The following is a 15,061-nucleotide window of genomic DNA, read 5'->3' as shown; positions in this document are numbered from 1 at the left end:
ATCATCCTCGTTCGTTCAAGCTGCTTCGAGTTTGTCCCAGGCTCAAATTGAAAAAGAACCACCATAGCATAAAAGAAAGTTCTGGTTCATAAAAGAAGTGGTGAAAGAAGATCTGAAGAAAATTAACAACGACAGGTAGTTCAGACTAAACGTGACGTTTCGCAGAATATGAAGCAGCGACAAATCGAAAGATTTTATGCGGATCTGACACCACCCCACGAATCTGACGGTGTATGGATCTTAGAAGGCTAAAGACACTACGGGGACGTAGATTGGAAAAACGGGTGGGATCTCGCTCATCTCCCCACGCTTGCACCCCCTCCTCGCCCCACGCCAGTGATTCGTCGGAAATCCATTCGGGCAAATCGCAGGCGAGGGCGAGACGCAAGCGTGGCGCGTTGCAATAGAGGACGTCGTGAGGAACTGAATCCAGAAGCCGTCTGCTTACACTGCTGCAGGGAGAGATGAGTGAGATCCCACCCGTTTTTGCAATCTACGTCTCTGTCTCTGTATTGTCTTTGGCCCATACCACGTCAGATTCATGGGGTGATTCCTCTAAGTCAGGCTTAGTCATACATATTAGTACCCAAATACATACACTCACTGGGTCATCGTATCCGCATGACTAGTCATGCAATTGCTGTGTTTTATACACAAGGATCGTGAAGGCTTATGTGATTCTCTTTGTACTTGTGGCATGCACTATTATAGTTAGATTTCAATGGGAGAATAGCTGCACGTGCTGTAACCTAAGATTATTGTGTGACATTAAAAAAGAGACGTTTTTAATAGGTAGTAGATTAATATAATAGATATAATATAATAGATTTAATAGTAGATTAATACTCGTTCTCATTTCAATCGCCGTTGGAACTCTTGAAGATTGCAAGGTTGAACGTCCTTTTTTAAAGCGATTACCAGCAGGTTATAAACACAGAAACGACAGAAAAAACAACGAAAAGCTTATAAACAGAAAATTGACAAGAAAACTACCAGGAAAGTAGTTTGTAGAATAGAATCTTATTCTAACTATATTTCTTCTTTTTCTTCAGTGCACCCAAGCATTGAAGAGGTTGATCCTTGCCTCGTGAGCTGGTGACGTCAGTGATTCCTTTCAAATTTGAGACGAATGATGAAGTTCGGTCTGGCAAACGATTACCGTCGTCGAAGTTAGTTTCGCGGAATGATACCATTTTTTCGAGCACACCGGTCTGTTGGTTGAGTCCCATCTTTGCGGTTGCATCAATTGTGACAATGGCTTCCTACTAGCTGGGTACCATGCCCTGTGTTAAAGTGAGTTGTGTTGCATGTTGAGCTGATCGTGGAAAGTGTCCTTATGATAGCCTTTGGTGGCTTTCAGAAGGTGCTCGAGCACTAGTGAACCAGAATTTTAACACCTCAGCGATGACGCAGCCGCACGAACGAACTTTTGGACGACGTTGTGCCAAGTTCCTCCAGCATAGCCACCTCGATTTTTTTAGCTTGGATCAATGTAATCAGAAGCACTGGAAAAAGTATATGGTTAAGACAGATCAATGGAACTGGAGCAACCATTTTGTACTGCGATGAAAGAGCATACATATGTATGTGATGAAAATTCTAAACAACCTTCCTTATTAGTTTTGTAAAATTTTCGTTCATAAGAAACGTCTTTAGATCGAGACAGCAAGCTTCTGTACCTCTGCCTGCGCTTGCGTAAATGACTTGTATTCATACCTTGCCTTACCTGACTTGATTTAAAGGCATTACCCCACGAATCTGGAGTGGTACTGATTTCCAGTGGAGTTTCCGTTGTTTCTAGTTTCCGTTCATTTCTTCCTAATTGCCGTAAAAAACGGCCCGGAAGATACGGCTTCGAGAGTTCTGGCGCACTGTTTTCCACAAGGAGTTCGATTGGAGCGCGTCAGTCCTGTGCGGCGCCGCATCTTCCTGGCCGTTTTTTACGGCAATGAGGAAGAAATGGACTTAATCACATCCCTCTCCATAATCTACTATCCTGTATACGAATGCTCCACCTGAAATCCGTACCACCTCAGATTCGAGAGGTGATGCCTTTAATCGGTACCTAAGGCGGTTTGTTCGCATCTTCGCCGAGGAAGCGAAGATTTTACTTTGGAAGATTAACCCCGCTCTGGACTGCTTTCTGAAATTGATGACGATATTGTGGATACCTTCGTGAGAGAAAAGCCAATGATTACAACTGAGGAGATTTCTGATAGGAAGAAACTTGTAAAGAACAATGAAGGCTACACCCTCACCTTATAGAAGCTTTTTTTTTTCAAAGTTCCTTACAAGAAGTTTATCCTTACATCGGGTACGTACTTATGCAGTCATATAATAATTATATAATATTTGTGTGACTACACCACATGCTATTTTGTGCAAAATTGCCAGCCTGAAAATGAAAGCCAAAAATTAAATAAATAGATGCAACAGGATGGATTGGCGAATGAAAACAGAGATCAGTTAATAACCTTTTCAGTTTCTTTCAGTTTTCAGGGTTTTTTTGCTCTGAAAATCTACTGTGGTGAATTTAGAGCGAGCATTGCAACAAAGGATTAGGCTCAGCGCATACTGCTGTCAACGAACTAACACTCGTTAGTTTTTTCTACCACTGATTCAAAGGCAGAAAGAGAGCTCAACAAACGCACTCGTTACTTCAGCATCTAACTTCTAGGTGGCTGTCGTGGTGAGAATGTACAGGAAATGATTTCTTCCAACGAGATCACGCATAAGTGAAGAGGCTTCGATCATATTTATGTAAAAGCGACTGATGGAGCCGTTTTGTCTTCGAACAACTTCTACACTCGCATCACTGGTTCATTCATTCTGGAGCTTCATTCACTATGGAGCTAGCCATTAACCACGGAATCAGAAATACGGGATTAACGGTAATGGTAACGCGTTCGACTTCAATTCAGAATCACTTGAGATTGTGGACGCATACAAAAACAGTTAATTGCATTGATTGTGCAAACGTGCCATACATTTCAAATTCTCCTTCATACTATTAGATTGAAAATGTAAAAGTTGTACAATTTCCAGCAATCCTCCATTTTCATGTCGCGGCTCTTGCTTAACTTAATGGAAGAAGATAAGGACTGAAAACAATTGCAGTAGTCGTTTAACTTCTGGGACACAAGTGTAGGATCACATATAAAATGTCAAAGGGATTTCGGACAACCATGGATTTGTAAGTGAAAACTAGCAAAAATTCTCTCGGGGGGAATTTTTTCTTACTTAAATGAGACTCATGTAATCCAAATTTTGCGCTATGTTTAACTCCTAAAGGCAGCATACCACGAATCTGAGGTGGTACGTATTTCAGGTGGAGTATTCGTACACGGGATAGTAGGTTATGAAGAGGGGGGTGATTCCGTCCATTTCTTCCTAATTGCCGTAAAAAACGGCTCGGAAGATACCGCTTCGGGCGTTCTGACGCACCATTTTTTACAAGGAGTTCGATTGGAGCGCGCCAGCCTTGTGCACGGGCCGTATCTTTCGGGCCGTTTTTTACGGCAATCAGGAAGAAATGGACGGAATCATCCCCTCTCCATAGTCTACGATCCCGTATACGAATACTCCACCTAAAATCCGTACCACCTCAGATTCGTGGGGTGATGCTTTTAAAGGAAAAAAGCAAGTCTATCTAAGGGCAAGGGTTGTAGCAGTATTGTTTGAAGGAGCCAAAGTGTTTCTTTCGTGCCATCTACAAATAGATACTTTTAGTCAATAATATTGGTTCATTTTCGTTACAACACAGCTCTGTTGCATACACAATATTTCATATAGTAAATTCCAAGCAGTTTCAAAAAAATACACTCACGCTTTGAAAAGATTCCGTCCAGTTTTCTGAAGTATTCTCGAAGAATAATGTCATAGCGTCATCACTATGACCACAATTGTATGTACTTAATCTTCACAACAGTTTTATCCGCAAATTATACGTTGGTGATTACGATGGAGTATCAGTGTATGGATTGGGACTGGTAGTAATCTCTGTCAAGGATCTGAGCACCTGATCAGAGGGGTGCTTAGTCGCAAGGATTCAAATTCGAAAGGTCGTCTTTCCGCTGTCAGCGATATATTGGGTTAAATGATGAGGACATGACGACTGACCAGTGTTTCGTCAAATTAAAGAAGTCACATCACTGAAAACCGGATGAATGAAGAAACGTTTCATCAGGACAACCCATTTGTATCATATTTTCGGCACGAATTGCTGGAATTGCTGTATCTTCGCAAAATCTATGGTAAACTTCCTTTTCAAAAAGACTACGCAATGTCTTCTCTACCCACTTGATGGATTGAAAATTCAACGAACGTCTGGAAGATGATTTCTTCCAAAAGAACAATTAGCACAGAATATTCAGAATGGAACTTCCATTTCTAGCGCATGCCACGACTCGACAGTTTGTAATGTGTACTCTGGGAAAAATTTGATAAACTTTTCTGAAATTACATAATTTGTTCATAAGATAATTGTCTCTTGAAAGCGATTAAGCATTCTGCGGCTCTCGCCAAATTTCGCCAACGCACAATTTATAGCCTTGCAGTGGGTATCAGAATACGCAGGCATGTTTGAATCCGTCTACATATATGCTGACTACCACTTCATTGTAGTGCCTATGACTGAATGTAGCTGAATCTGGGCATGTTGAACACGTAGCTTTCAATTGAATTTCTTGAGCTGTAACCAAGATTGGTACTAAAAGCAGCGTATCACGAAAGTGGCGTAGTCGGCGCGGCTGTGGGAGAATGTAGAGTTTGGAGTGTAGATCAGATCTATAAGTGTGTCCTCATTCAATTCCATTTGGTCGTCCTGAAAAGTGGAAAGCGTTCCAATTCCTACGAGGTACGTTAAAACGCCCCTTACATATGTTCCAGTCTCTTCAGCAGCTCAATCATTGGCAGCTGAAGAGATCCTATTGGCCCTTGGCCGCTCGCTAAATCCGTCCGCAGACAGAATTTACTTGCACAGCTGCAAACCGGGGCGTCGCAATGTCTCTCTCTTTCTTATTGCATTCATTATTCAAACGAAATCAGATTATGAAACACAGGGCTGCAAAAATGGAAAACTTTTAGCTGTTCATTTGCTGTGCTGCGTACCGTTTAGGCGCTCCCCACCGCCCCCACCTCCCAACATTGATTACTTCTTTGTTGGTTGGAGAGGAGATGATGCAATTAAAGGGGAAGAGGGAATCCGCGGGAAAAGATGGGGATGGGCTTGCAGGTCTTAGATCCTAATCGTCTCAAAAAAGCGAGCGAACCACGTTACTGCCTACAAGGTACGTTAGAACGCTCTTGTATGTACACGTTCCCGCCCCTCGGCAGCCTATTCGTTGGTTTTACCTCAACAGCCTTCAAAGCTTCAATAGGAGGGGACCTCAGCAATCTCCGATCGCACGCACCTGTATGCGGCGCGTGTGCAAAGGTGGCTCCTTGTTACCGAAAACCCGTAAAAAAGCGGCTAGCTAACGTTACGTATTTTCGTAATATCTCAGTCTAACTGCTCGTTCAATGAGGATGTAGAGGGAGGAATTAATGTCTAATCACAGGCAAGCACAATATAATCAGGACCAATAAAGTAGACAAAATCTGGCCAATGAAGTAGCAATATTCAACGGACAGCTAGAAATTTTGCTCCCAAACAAACGCCTCTACTCTCTCGACAATCTAGTCTCTCTCAGGAAGGATTCTGTTCTGTGTACCTAACATCTTCGACCACATGAGTAGAGCCGGCTGAATTCTGTCTGTGGGCGGTGAAATCTAAAGACTATAAATAGGTTTCAGGAAAAAATGGAAAGGCGTAAATCGCTAGTGGTAAATTCCGAATCAGTTGCAAAATAATGGGATCTGAAGGGATAAAATTAGCAGTCAAGCTGTTTGCATAGAAAGTAGTTCATCCCACCCAACAGAATTATCGAGCAAGTTGCACGCAGCACACTCTCGTTCGAGAAACGTTCAGAGTCTGAAGAATAGTTCCTGGGATTCAGTGAGATGGATGGGGAACATCGGTCAACAGCCAGAACCGATCAAGGGTTACTTCTACTTCAAAGGACATAAGTATCAGATTTTGAGATTTCATCTCAACAATTTCCTCGCTCCAAGTATGCGCTGCAGAGTGTTCGGCCCTTCCAGACCCTTTTAAGCGATTGAAATTCTCTGCTTCCCGTAATTCGCCCGGCTTATCAATTGTTTCACATTAAACAGCGTATAAAGTATTGGTGCTCTTTTTTTAAAGGGGACCGCTACTGCGGCATGGGACTGTTTATCCAGCATACCTAAACCTGTGTAGATAATGTATAATCAGGACCAAGTGTGGTAATGGAACACAACCCTCCTGAATACGACTCCTCCTTTTTCTTTATCTTCTCCAACGTTGTTGAAGTTCTCGGTTGCTGCCAATTCAAGATCGAAGATTACCCGAGGACCAGGTGGGAAATATGAAATTCGGTAGCTGGCAGAAGCGAAGAAACACCAAGTAACGGACGAAGCGAATTTGCTGGAATGTTTAAATACTAATATGGAAATGTTTTATTTTTATCCTAAAATCTATGAAATATTTTTAAATACTGATGGAAACCCATAATACGACAAAAAAGGAGGAGTCAGGTAACAGTGGGACGCCTCAGGTTTGACGCCCTGCTGAGACAAATTTTTGCCAAGGCGCTAGAAACTCGGAACAAATTCAACAAGTTGAAGATCTTAACTACACATAGTGTTCAATAGTTTCAAAGTAGATCTAGTGGAGTTTAACTGCCTAAAAAGCCCCTGTGCACACTGTTAGGTCTGGAAGATTGCAAATAACTTCGTGATAAGAGGGAGAGGGAGAAATATTTTAGGCAGATTTCAGAGAAGAAGGTCTGCCATACAAAGCTGTCATATCGCTGTTTTTCCCACCTCTCAATCTTTTTGGAATTTAGATGGGAAAATGACATTTTTCTACTTTCTTCCCATCAAAAATTTGGAAAAATGGCGAGGCCTAGAAATTGTGTGACGTGGGCGGCCTGTGATAGAGAAAATCCCCGACTACAAAATATTGTAAAGCGTAGCATTAAGTAAATGTGAGTTATGAGCTTTTTTACAAGATTATACACTTTCCGGAGCGAGAGGAAAAAATTGCGGTTTTGCATTCCGGAAAAGCGGATCGGCATTCTAAGGAATCATCTATAATTGTACAGAGGGACTGAGGAAACCCCATATGTAGAATTTCTCCTTTTCAAACCATCTGGCTCTCTCAAAATTTAAATGAAAATACCCAAAAAACGAAGAGTTTTAAATTGTGTCCTATCTAGATTTCAATAAGTCCTCTTTCAAACCGCTCAAACTGCTGAAAACTACGCATGGCTAAACTCTTCATCTCTTAGAACCTGCGTAAGCCCGTTGTCACATTGTCAACACATGGTGCATTGCCAATCGTCAAAACAAAATGTTTATGTTCCATTTTATTGTCTCAGCCCTTTAAGTTACTACAATATATTGTAGTATGTGTAATTATTTAATGTTATTTAAAGCATGTAATTATTTAATTGGGACGGTTGTAGGTAGGAGATCCGCTGTAGCCGTAAGTCGATGGTTCGAAACTCCTGGTGCCAACCAAGCCTTTCATCCCTGGTTCGACAAATTGATACCAGCATTGTCTGGGAGGAGGAGAACATTGTCTTGATCACCGGCTGGCCCCCGCAAGTCATTGTATAGACCAACACGCGTTCCAAAACCTCAACGATTACGAATTGCAGTAAAAACGCGTTGGCGCATCCCAAAGGGGCTCACACGCCACTGACTTTATCCCCTTAATATTTTTTCCTGGTCATCATGTTACACTCCATTTACTTACTGCCCACCGCACACTTCTTTAAGACCGCTTCCCTTGCAGCCTCTCTTTACGATCCCCTACGGGAAAATTCCATCACGCCTGACACTGTGAATAATGGTTGGTGAGGACAGTTTTGGCTGGAAATAAAACAAAAATAAGCTACACACTTCAGCTCATCTTGCTTAACGGTGTGATAATTGTTTGAAATTCTAAGCATCGACTGTAACATAAAAAGTAGCAATTAATGCTATTTACCACTAATGTCTAGTACTAGTACCACAAAAACTTTCTTCTCACCGATATCTCTGTGGATGTGAAGAGGTCCGACGCAGAACACTGCTTTCCAGTTCTCCGTTATGCTACTGGACGGATGCATTCATTCAAATGCAGGACTATGAAAATGATTCGGATCGCGTATTGCATCTTTCCGAAGCAGAAAAATAAACATTGGGGGATAACATGCAGTGTATCAAGTATGCATGTCTTGTCTTTCAGTCAACTCACCTGGCACTGCGATTTCCGATCAGAAGTGGTATCAAACAAGGCAGTCGTTCGGACCAGTTAATTCCTCTCTTTTCTAGCTTCTAAAGTAATCGTCATACAAGCCATCTCAAGTAATTAGCAAGTTTCTCGCTCTTCTTCAACTTTTCCGAACTTCATTACAGAAGTGAAGTAATTTTGCCTGGGTCGTTCTTCATTGGAAGTTCTCATTATCGAATTCGCCGTCATCGACACCTGCATACATATCGTACCTGGACATACTAGGGCTAAAATACCTCTAAATAGGTTCCAATAGACGATTTTGGATTGCTGAATGCAAAAAGTACACTATTAACCTAACCTTCAATATGGTGGCCAGTTTTTTGTTGTTTTTTCTTTACAGTATCCTCAGAAATAGCGATGGCATGTACGATCATCCTAGTTCTAGAGGTAAGCACCTCTACAGTCACACTTTAATGCACGAACTTCCTATAACGTCAAAATTATTATGTGGTTAAAAAAGGCAGTTATTGTAGTTCCGCTGCAGGTCGCCCTTCTTTCAATTGCCGTCGATGGTCTTGATAATTGTCATGGTTCCTCTCTTTCAAATAATTATCGTGACTACATATATGAGGCAGTGAAAAACGAGATACCAGATCTGGTTCGTTAAATGAGACGCTATATTCTTTCGTTCTCGTGGCATTAATCATCGTCATTCCCAGGAATATAACTGCTTTTACGAGCAAGTTGCTCTTCAACGTTTCTGGGAGAAGTTCGCACCAGAAAGGAGAGGCGACAGCCGTTTTGATAAAAGAATTCATGAAACGTAATGTTTTTAAGTGTTTTAACACAAACTTTGGATAAGTTAAAGTTAGGACTCCTATTTCCATAGCATCTCTTTATTGGAAGAATATAGGGAAGTACTGCAGAGAGCTCAACCTACTAACCACAAAATAGAAAGAAAGGAATTCTTGCTGCTTGCAGAGCTTCAAAAGGCAACGACACTTTGCAGTACAGTTTCTTCGAAGCTGCAGCCAAAGCGTGGAAGGACAAGAAAGTAAGTGCTAATTCGGTGTGGTACAACACCGCTGCTAACTTCTGTCCCAAAACACGTCGCCGACGGATTAATCCGTCGCAAACCGTACGACGTTAAATTTTGAGAATACGATTCGAAAGCAATTAATTTGCGATATAATTCAAGAGTTTGGTTCCGAAGTGTGGTCCGAAAACAAGCAAAGTTTCGCCAACCTTCGTTAATTGCTTTCACACCTCCGCAACCCCGCCATTTGCATATCCGGCGAATACATCTCCGTGGAAGGGGAGTGGTTCATAGGATTTGCGCTAATTTCTCAAAATTAGACAAAGTAAAATGTTTATTATCTTCGTAACCACGAGGTTATTTAGAGGATTTCGATACCCCACATCACGTATGAGTTCGAAGTTTCCATTCTCTGGGAAATTGACGAATGTGCACTATTGAAGGTTAATAGGAAGGCGAACATTCCTAGCTGTGAAAAATCTGCTCGGAAATTTCCCAAGCGAATAATTTGTTCTTGACAACAGTTCAAATTGTAAGTTTTTAGCTTCGAAAGTGCGGTTTTTAGCGTTCTATCTGGACCGTTGACAGCTGTTCAAAATTTGGAACAGGTAACGAAATAGAGCAAAGTTGTAAGTTTGACATCGGGAAAACTAAACACTTTCAGAGCTGGATACCTACAGTTTAAACTATTGTCAAGAACAAATTATTCGCTTAGAAAATATTCGAGCAGATTTTTCACAGCTAGGAGTGTTTGCCTCTTTATTAACCTTTAATGGAACATTTACGTCAATTTCCGATTAGAATGGAAATCTCGAACTCATATACGATGGAGGGTACCAAAATCCTCTAAATAACCTCCTGATTACCCATGTAATAAACATTTTATTTTGTCTTGTTTTGAACCAGTGCAAATTCCATCAACGCCCGTTCCTTCCGCGGAGATGAACTTGCGGGATATGCCAGTGGCAGGGTTGTGGAGGTGTGAAAGTAATTAACGAGGGTTGGGGGAAACTTTGCTTGTTTTCAGACCACACATTTTTCAAAACTAAATTCTTAAAGTATACTTGAAATAAGCAGCTCATTTGCTTTCGGTTTTGGTGTTTTCAAGATTTTGGCCACTCCTGAGAATTCCGACGGTTTTCGACGGAATTTCGGACAGAAGTTAGTAGCGGTGTTGTATATTACGTACTATCTGTAACTGAATACAGAAGTAACATTATAGTTGGAGTACAAAAGCAGCTTCGGATGTAACGTTCAGCAGAGAAGTGGCAAATCCAGACTCGTTTGTCTTTTCTTCTAAATATTCGTCAAAATAAAAATCAAGTCGTAGAAGTTCGGCTTTCATTAGAAAAGCGTGTGTGCGAGCCCTTTGTATTTCTGCTGCTATTCCTCAACGCCAGCACTGATTTCATTTCAAAGCGGTTTAAGTAATGCGCTTTTATATTTTGTATTTTTTTTTGTATATGAAGGATGAAGTGCACGATGTTGCTAGTTGACACCAAGGAAAACCATCGATCTATTCAAAAACCATTTAAAACGACCGATCGATCGTACGGTCACAATCGAACCTCTTACCGATTGCGCTACACCCCCGTAATGCGTTAGTTTGAGGAATACGACCGGAACGTTAGAGCAAAAAGTGTTTTTGAAGTGCCATACATCATTCGATACAAAATTTCAAACCTCAGTAAAAAATGTCTTCTGGCCTTTTGCTGAGACTGGTGCTATATGGACACGAAGCAATGCTATGATATAAAAACCACCTGCTGCTTGGCTTCGGGCCTCGAAATTGAGAACTTTGACCTCCAACCCGACCTGGCCCCATCGCACAGGGTTCCTGTTCCTTAGAACAGTTATATTCATAGTAATTCGGCTTAAAATTTCATTTTCTCATCTTTTGAACACAGTGGAGCTTTGTTTCTCTTCTTGTCTTCCTTTCCGGTTTTCACGACCTGAGCGTTGGCATTATGCCACCACAGCACCAGCAGCTGGCCATCTGCCAGATTCCCGAACGCAGAATCAGGCCATCGAGCACCTGTTGCCCCCCCTCCCTACGCTTATGTCACCGATGATTTGGCGCAAACTTCAAATGAACCGGTTCCTGCCCCTCAAACCACACGTCCTTCAGTGGAAAAATCAGCTGGTTGCCGAAAGTTATCGAGGTTGGAGTTTTCATGTAAGAGAGATGAAAAAATGTGATTCCTGCAAATATTACGTTAGGCGTCGTTTCATTCGTCCCCCCGTAGGAAGTGAATTTCGGAAGAAAAAAACAAGTGAAAAATAAAGAAAATGATTTCAATTTAAATTGGAACAACACTTTCTGAGAAGCTCATTTCTCTGTAGAATTAGTCATATTTAGTGAACCTTTACAAGATTTAGGTGCTGATTCACGGGAACTACGATACTTTGGCTGGTACATACTACAATCTAGAATACAATAGATAAAAAGTCAAAGTGATAGAATTGTGAATCCTATTTCCTTCTAATATAGACAAGGAAAAAGTTTCGAAGGCGGAAAACGATACGAAGTTTTAGTCCTCAATCAGTTTTTCTGCAGGAAGTGGAAAATCACTATGGTTGGAGCGGTGTTTTACACGACACAATAACAGACTTGGGGAGCAATCGGTCGACAATTAAAGAATAATAGCGATTTCTGATTATGTTAAAGGATAAAATTTGCGGCGTTAATCAATCCACTTGGGATGCCACCACGTTCAGTCCAATTCAGAATCGTTTGAGGTTCACGAACGTGTAGCTGGCCCATGCAATGACTTGCGGAGGCTTGGCCGATGTGTCAAGTCAGTGTTTTTATCCTCCCAGACAACTCCAATCTATCGACCCCGGAGGGATGAAAGGCTTGGTGAGCACTAGGGGGATTCGAACCTCCGATCGATCGTGCAGGAAGCGGAACCTCTAATCGACTGCACTACACCCACCCCCCAATTTCTGATATTCCTTAGAAAAATCCTCTACAAATTCTCAAATGTCATCGTTATCTACCCAGTTGTGCACTCGTCAAAAGTGTTCTTCGAAAAAGGAAACAGTTTGCACATGTTCATAAGGGTCTCTCTTACAGGTGTCCCTCCGTCGTCATCCAAACACGCGTTATCCGACAATTACAGGTGAGGTGAGCTAGCATCCTCTGGTGGCAGTAATTTGGCACTTGCACATTCAAATTGGCCTGGCATCTGACTCGCTAACAGAGAGCTGACCGCGTTCCTTGCGCTGGTAAGAGCAGATGAGGTCAGTGCACATCGTAGTTGCGCAAGCGGCTAGTTCAAATCGGTAGGCACTTAAAGACGGAAAAAGGACACTACAGCTTAGACTGCCCTAGAGGGCAAAATCGGATAAGCTCGGAGGAAATCCAGAGAGATAGGCGACCTATGTAGCTGGAAAAACGGTAGCGAGGAGTCTTTGTAAAAAGCAACCCCAAACAAACATTCTGGATTTCGTGAAACAATCCCATCAACATCTTCCGCAGAAAATGTACTCAAATGTTCATGGAGCCTCGATATTGAGCATTTTCGACGTTTTCAAATGCTAGAGTTTTACCAATGATTGCACATTACTGTCCGGGTAGAGGAGAATCTTCGGCCCACTGTCTTCCTTATTTCACTCAATTTGCATTGAAGATGAAATCTTGTTTAGTAACCATGATTGTGCAAAATAGGGGAACTTGGTAGAATTTGTTGCTACTGCGAAAGCAAGATCACACAATGCAGTCCCACCCTACACCCTCTACATCAAAAACGTGCATTCTGCTCCATAATAACGCTGCCGTGAAGTGATGATAAAGTAGCTCGGATGCAAAAGCGGTTACGAGAGTGGGATTCGAACCCAAGCCCTCGAAGAGGCTTATTATTTCTTTAACTACTTTCCTATAGTTTATCAAATTGTTATTAGAAAGCCTCCAAATTCTTCCAAAAGTGAGTGCAGAAATATCGCAGTAGATAAAAAAAAATAAATAAACGCCACAGTGGTGCCGATCTTATCCCAGAAAACATTTGCAGCCGAACATAGCTATGCACGCCAAGATGAAGAAATTTGCATATACGCTCGGAAAGAAAAGAAATCTTCCCAGCAGTTCTCTATTTCTCCACAAAACACCACCTGGAAAATTTCTCTCGGTTCACGAAAGGAACAAGTAGTTCTTAAAGGAACGTGGTGGGTTTATAGAAATTTCCGGTGTTCCTTAATGTACTGAACCCATCTGTTCCTCGTTGCCTATTGTTTTCCTCGAGGTAATTGCAGCCGTTGGGATCGATCTAAGAGCGACGCCCAATCTTTCAAAACGACTCTAGAACAGATCCTGACTGCGCTGGTCAGCTGTTGGCCAGAATCCGACCTTCTTGGAAAAAGATTTCCTCAGAAGTGTCGGATTTCATCCATAAACTACACAGGAACAAAGAAATCCTAAGAAAAACTCCTTGTAGAAAATTCTACATTTTTCAGTACATCCCTTAAACGGACTCTAGTCACAATAGTGCACAGTAAACGCTGGTCACGCATGTAAATACACCAATTCCTCGAATTTTGCATAATCCTATTCGTATAACTATAGTCAATGACTGGAGATAGGATCAAATGATCAAGCGCAACCAGTAATCCATGGCACTCGTCATATGAGCTTTTGGACGGGTCGGTCACACTATGAATAAATTTAGCATCTAGTGGAATCTCATCCTCGTTTTTATGCAAATGGAAAAGCAAAAAATTAAAATGAAGCTCCAGAAGTATCGACTATATCGAAAATTTGCCGCTTCTGTAAAAGCTTTATCTTTTAAAAACAACAATCCAAGGTTTTTTTTTATTATTTGAGGTAAGACGTCTGGAAAAATTAAAACGCAAAATTGCATTCAATGTTCTGTTCATCTTTCTCCACCTCTCTCTAATGTGTTTTCTTTTCCATTTATTTTAAAATAAATACGCGTAAAGTTCAACTAGCTACAGAAAGTAGGTATGTTCATTCACATATGTGGGTGATCCCTCAGGATGCACATAGACAAAGACGATGAATTCCGCAATTTTCTAGGCGATCTATCATTCATTACATGGTTTTACTTTGATTGAACTTTGTCCAGCCTGTTGTTGTTACGTCACCAAAAAAAGTGAAGCTCGTCATGACTCGTATGTCCATTCCGAGATCCTGAATCATAGTCATGGTTCCCAACGCTTTCTTACGATTCATTAATTTTTGCAATGGAACTCAAAGTCTGTCAAGAAAACTCCACTAATACCAGTCTACGGTAGCCAAATAGTTTTGGAAAATTCAGAAGGAAAGAGGTTTCGGAGTGGTTGGGGGTTGATAGAGGACTTTTCAGCAAAAATACTATTGTATGGTTTCTGAAAGCTGTACTCCCACAGCCCATAACTCCTCTGCGACTGCATATTCACCCCAGTTCCCCCTTCCCTAACTTCATTGATCTATCTCCGAGTTGATAAAATTCAATAAGCTCCATATGTTTCAGCTTCTCATTGCAGAATTCTCACGACTGTGGATCCAGGAGTACTTCACCAACCTATCCCCAGTAATACGCATCCCCTAGTGAGCGTATTCCTCCTCCAACATGACCCTAGTGGATTCATTATAAAATCCGAATGTAGAGAGATATTGAATTCTTTCAAGCTATTTGTTTGATCGCTAGGCACTTGATTCGTTTTATGATAGGAGTTACGGACGTGGGAAACGACTGCGAAACTACTGTGAAGCGCAGACAGTATAT

The 15,061-nt window shown here is 41.6% G+C and overlaps 2 protein-coding genes across 3 annotated transcripts; one reads left to right on the top strand and one right to left on the bottom strand.

Annotated features, from left to right (window-relative positions):
- Positions 1–1,025: 1,025 nt before the first annotated feature.
- On the bottom strand, positions 1,026–1,229 carry RB195_001735 (uncharacterized protein; the record flags this gene model as incomplete). The annotated part of the gene is made up of 1 exon (XM_064198659.1): positions 1,026–1,229. The coding sequence occupies one exon, from the start codon at positions 1,227–1,229 to the stop codon at positions 1,026–1,028; it is 204 nt and encodes a 67-aa protein (XP_064054540.1).
- Positions 1,230–8,294: 7,065 nt separating this feature from the next.
- Positions 8,295–10,638, top strand: RB195_001734 (uncharacterized protein; the record flags this gene model as incomplete). Of its 2 annotated transcripts, XM_064198658.1 has the most annotated exons (7): positions 8,295–8,351; positions 8,606–8,642; positions 8,703–8,749; positions 8,847–8,960; positions 9,022–9,125; positions 9,284–9,356; positions 10,561–10,638. In XM_064198658.1, 7 exons carry the CDS (start codon positions 8,295–8,297, stop codon positions 10,636–10,638), a joined length of 510 nt encoding a protein of 169 aa, XP_064054538.1. The 2 variants fall into 2 exon arrangements, with proteins under 2 accessions (XP_064054538.1, XP_064054539.1); XM_064198657.1 differs by lacking the exons at positions 8,295–8,351; positions 8,606–8,642 and having other exon boundaries at positions 8,720–8,749.
- Between the last annotated feature and the right edge of the window lie 4,423 nt (positions 10,639–15,061).

The sequence above is a fragment of the Necator americanus genome, chromosome IV, assembly GCF_031761385.1.
Source record: "Necator americanus strain Aroian chromosome IV, whole genome shotgun sequence".
Classification (NCBI taxonomy): Eukaryota; Metazoa; Nematoda; class Chromadorea; order Rhabditida; family Ancylostomatidae; genus Necator; species Necator americanus.
This window is presented reverse-complemented; position numbering and strand designations above follow the sequence as displayed.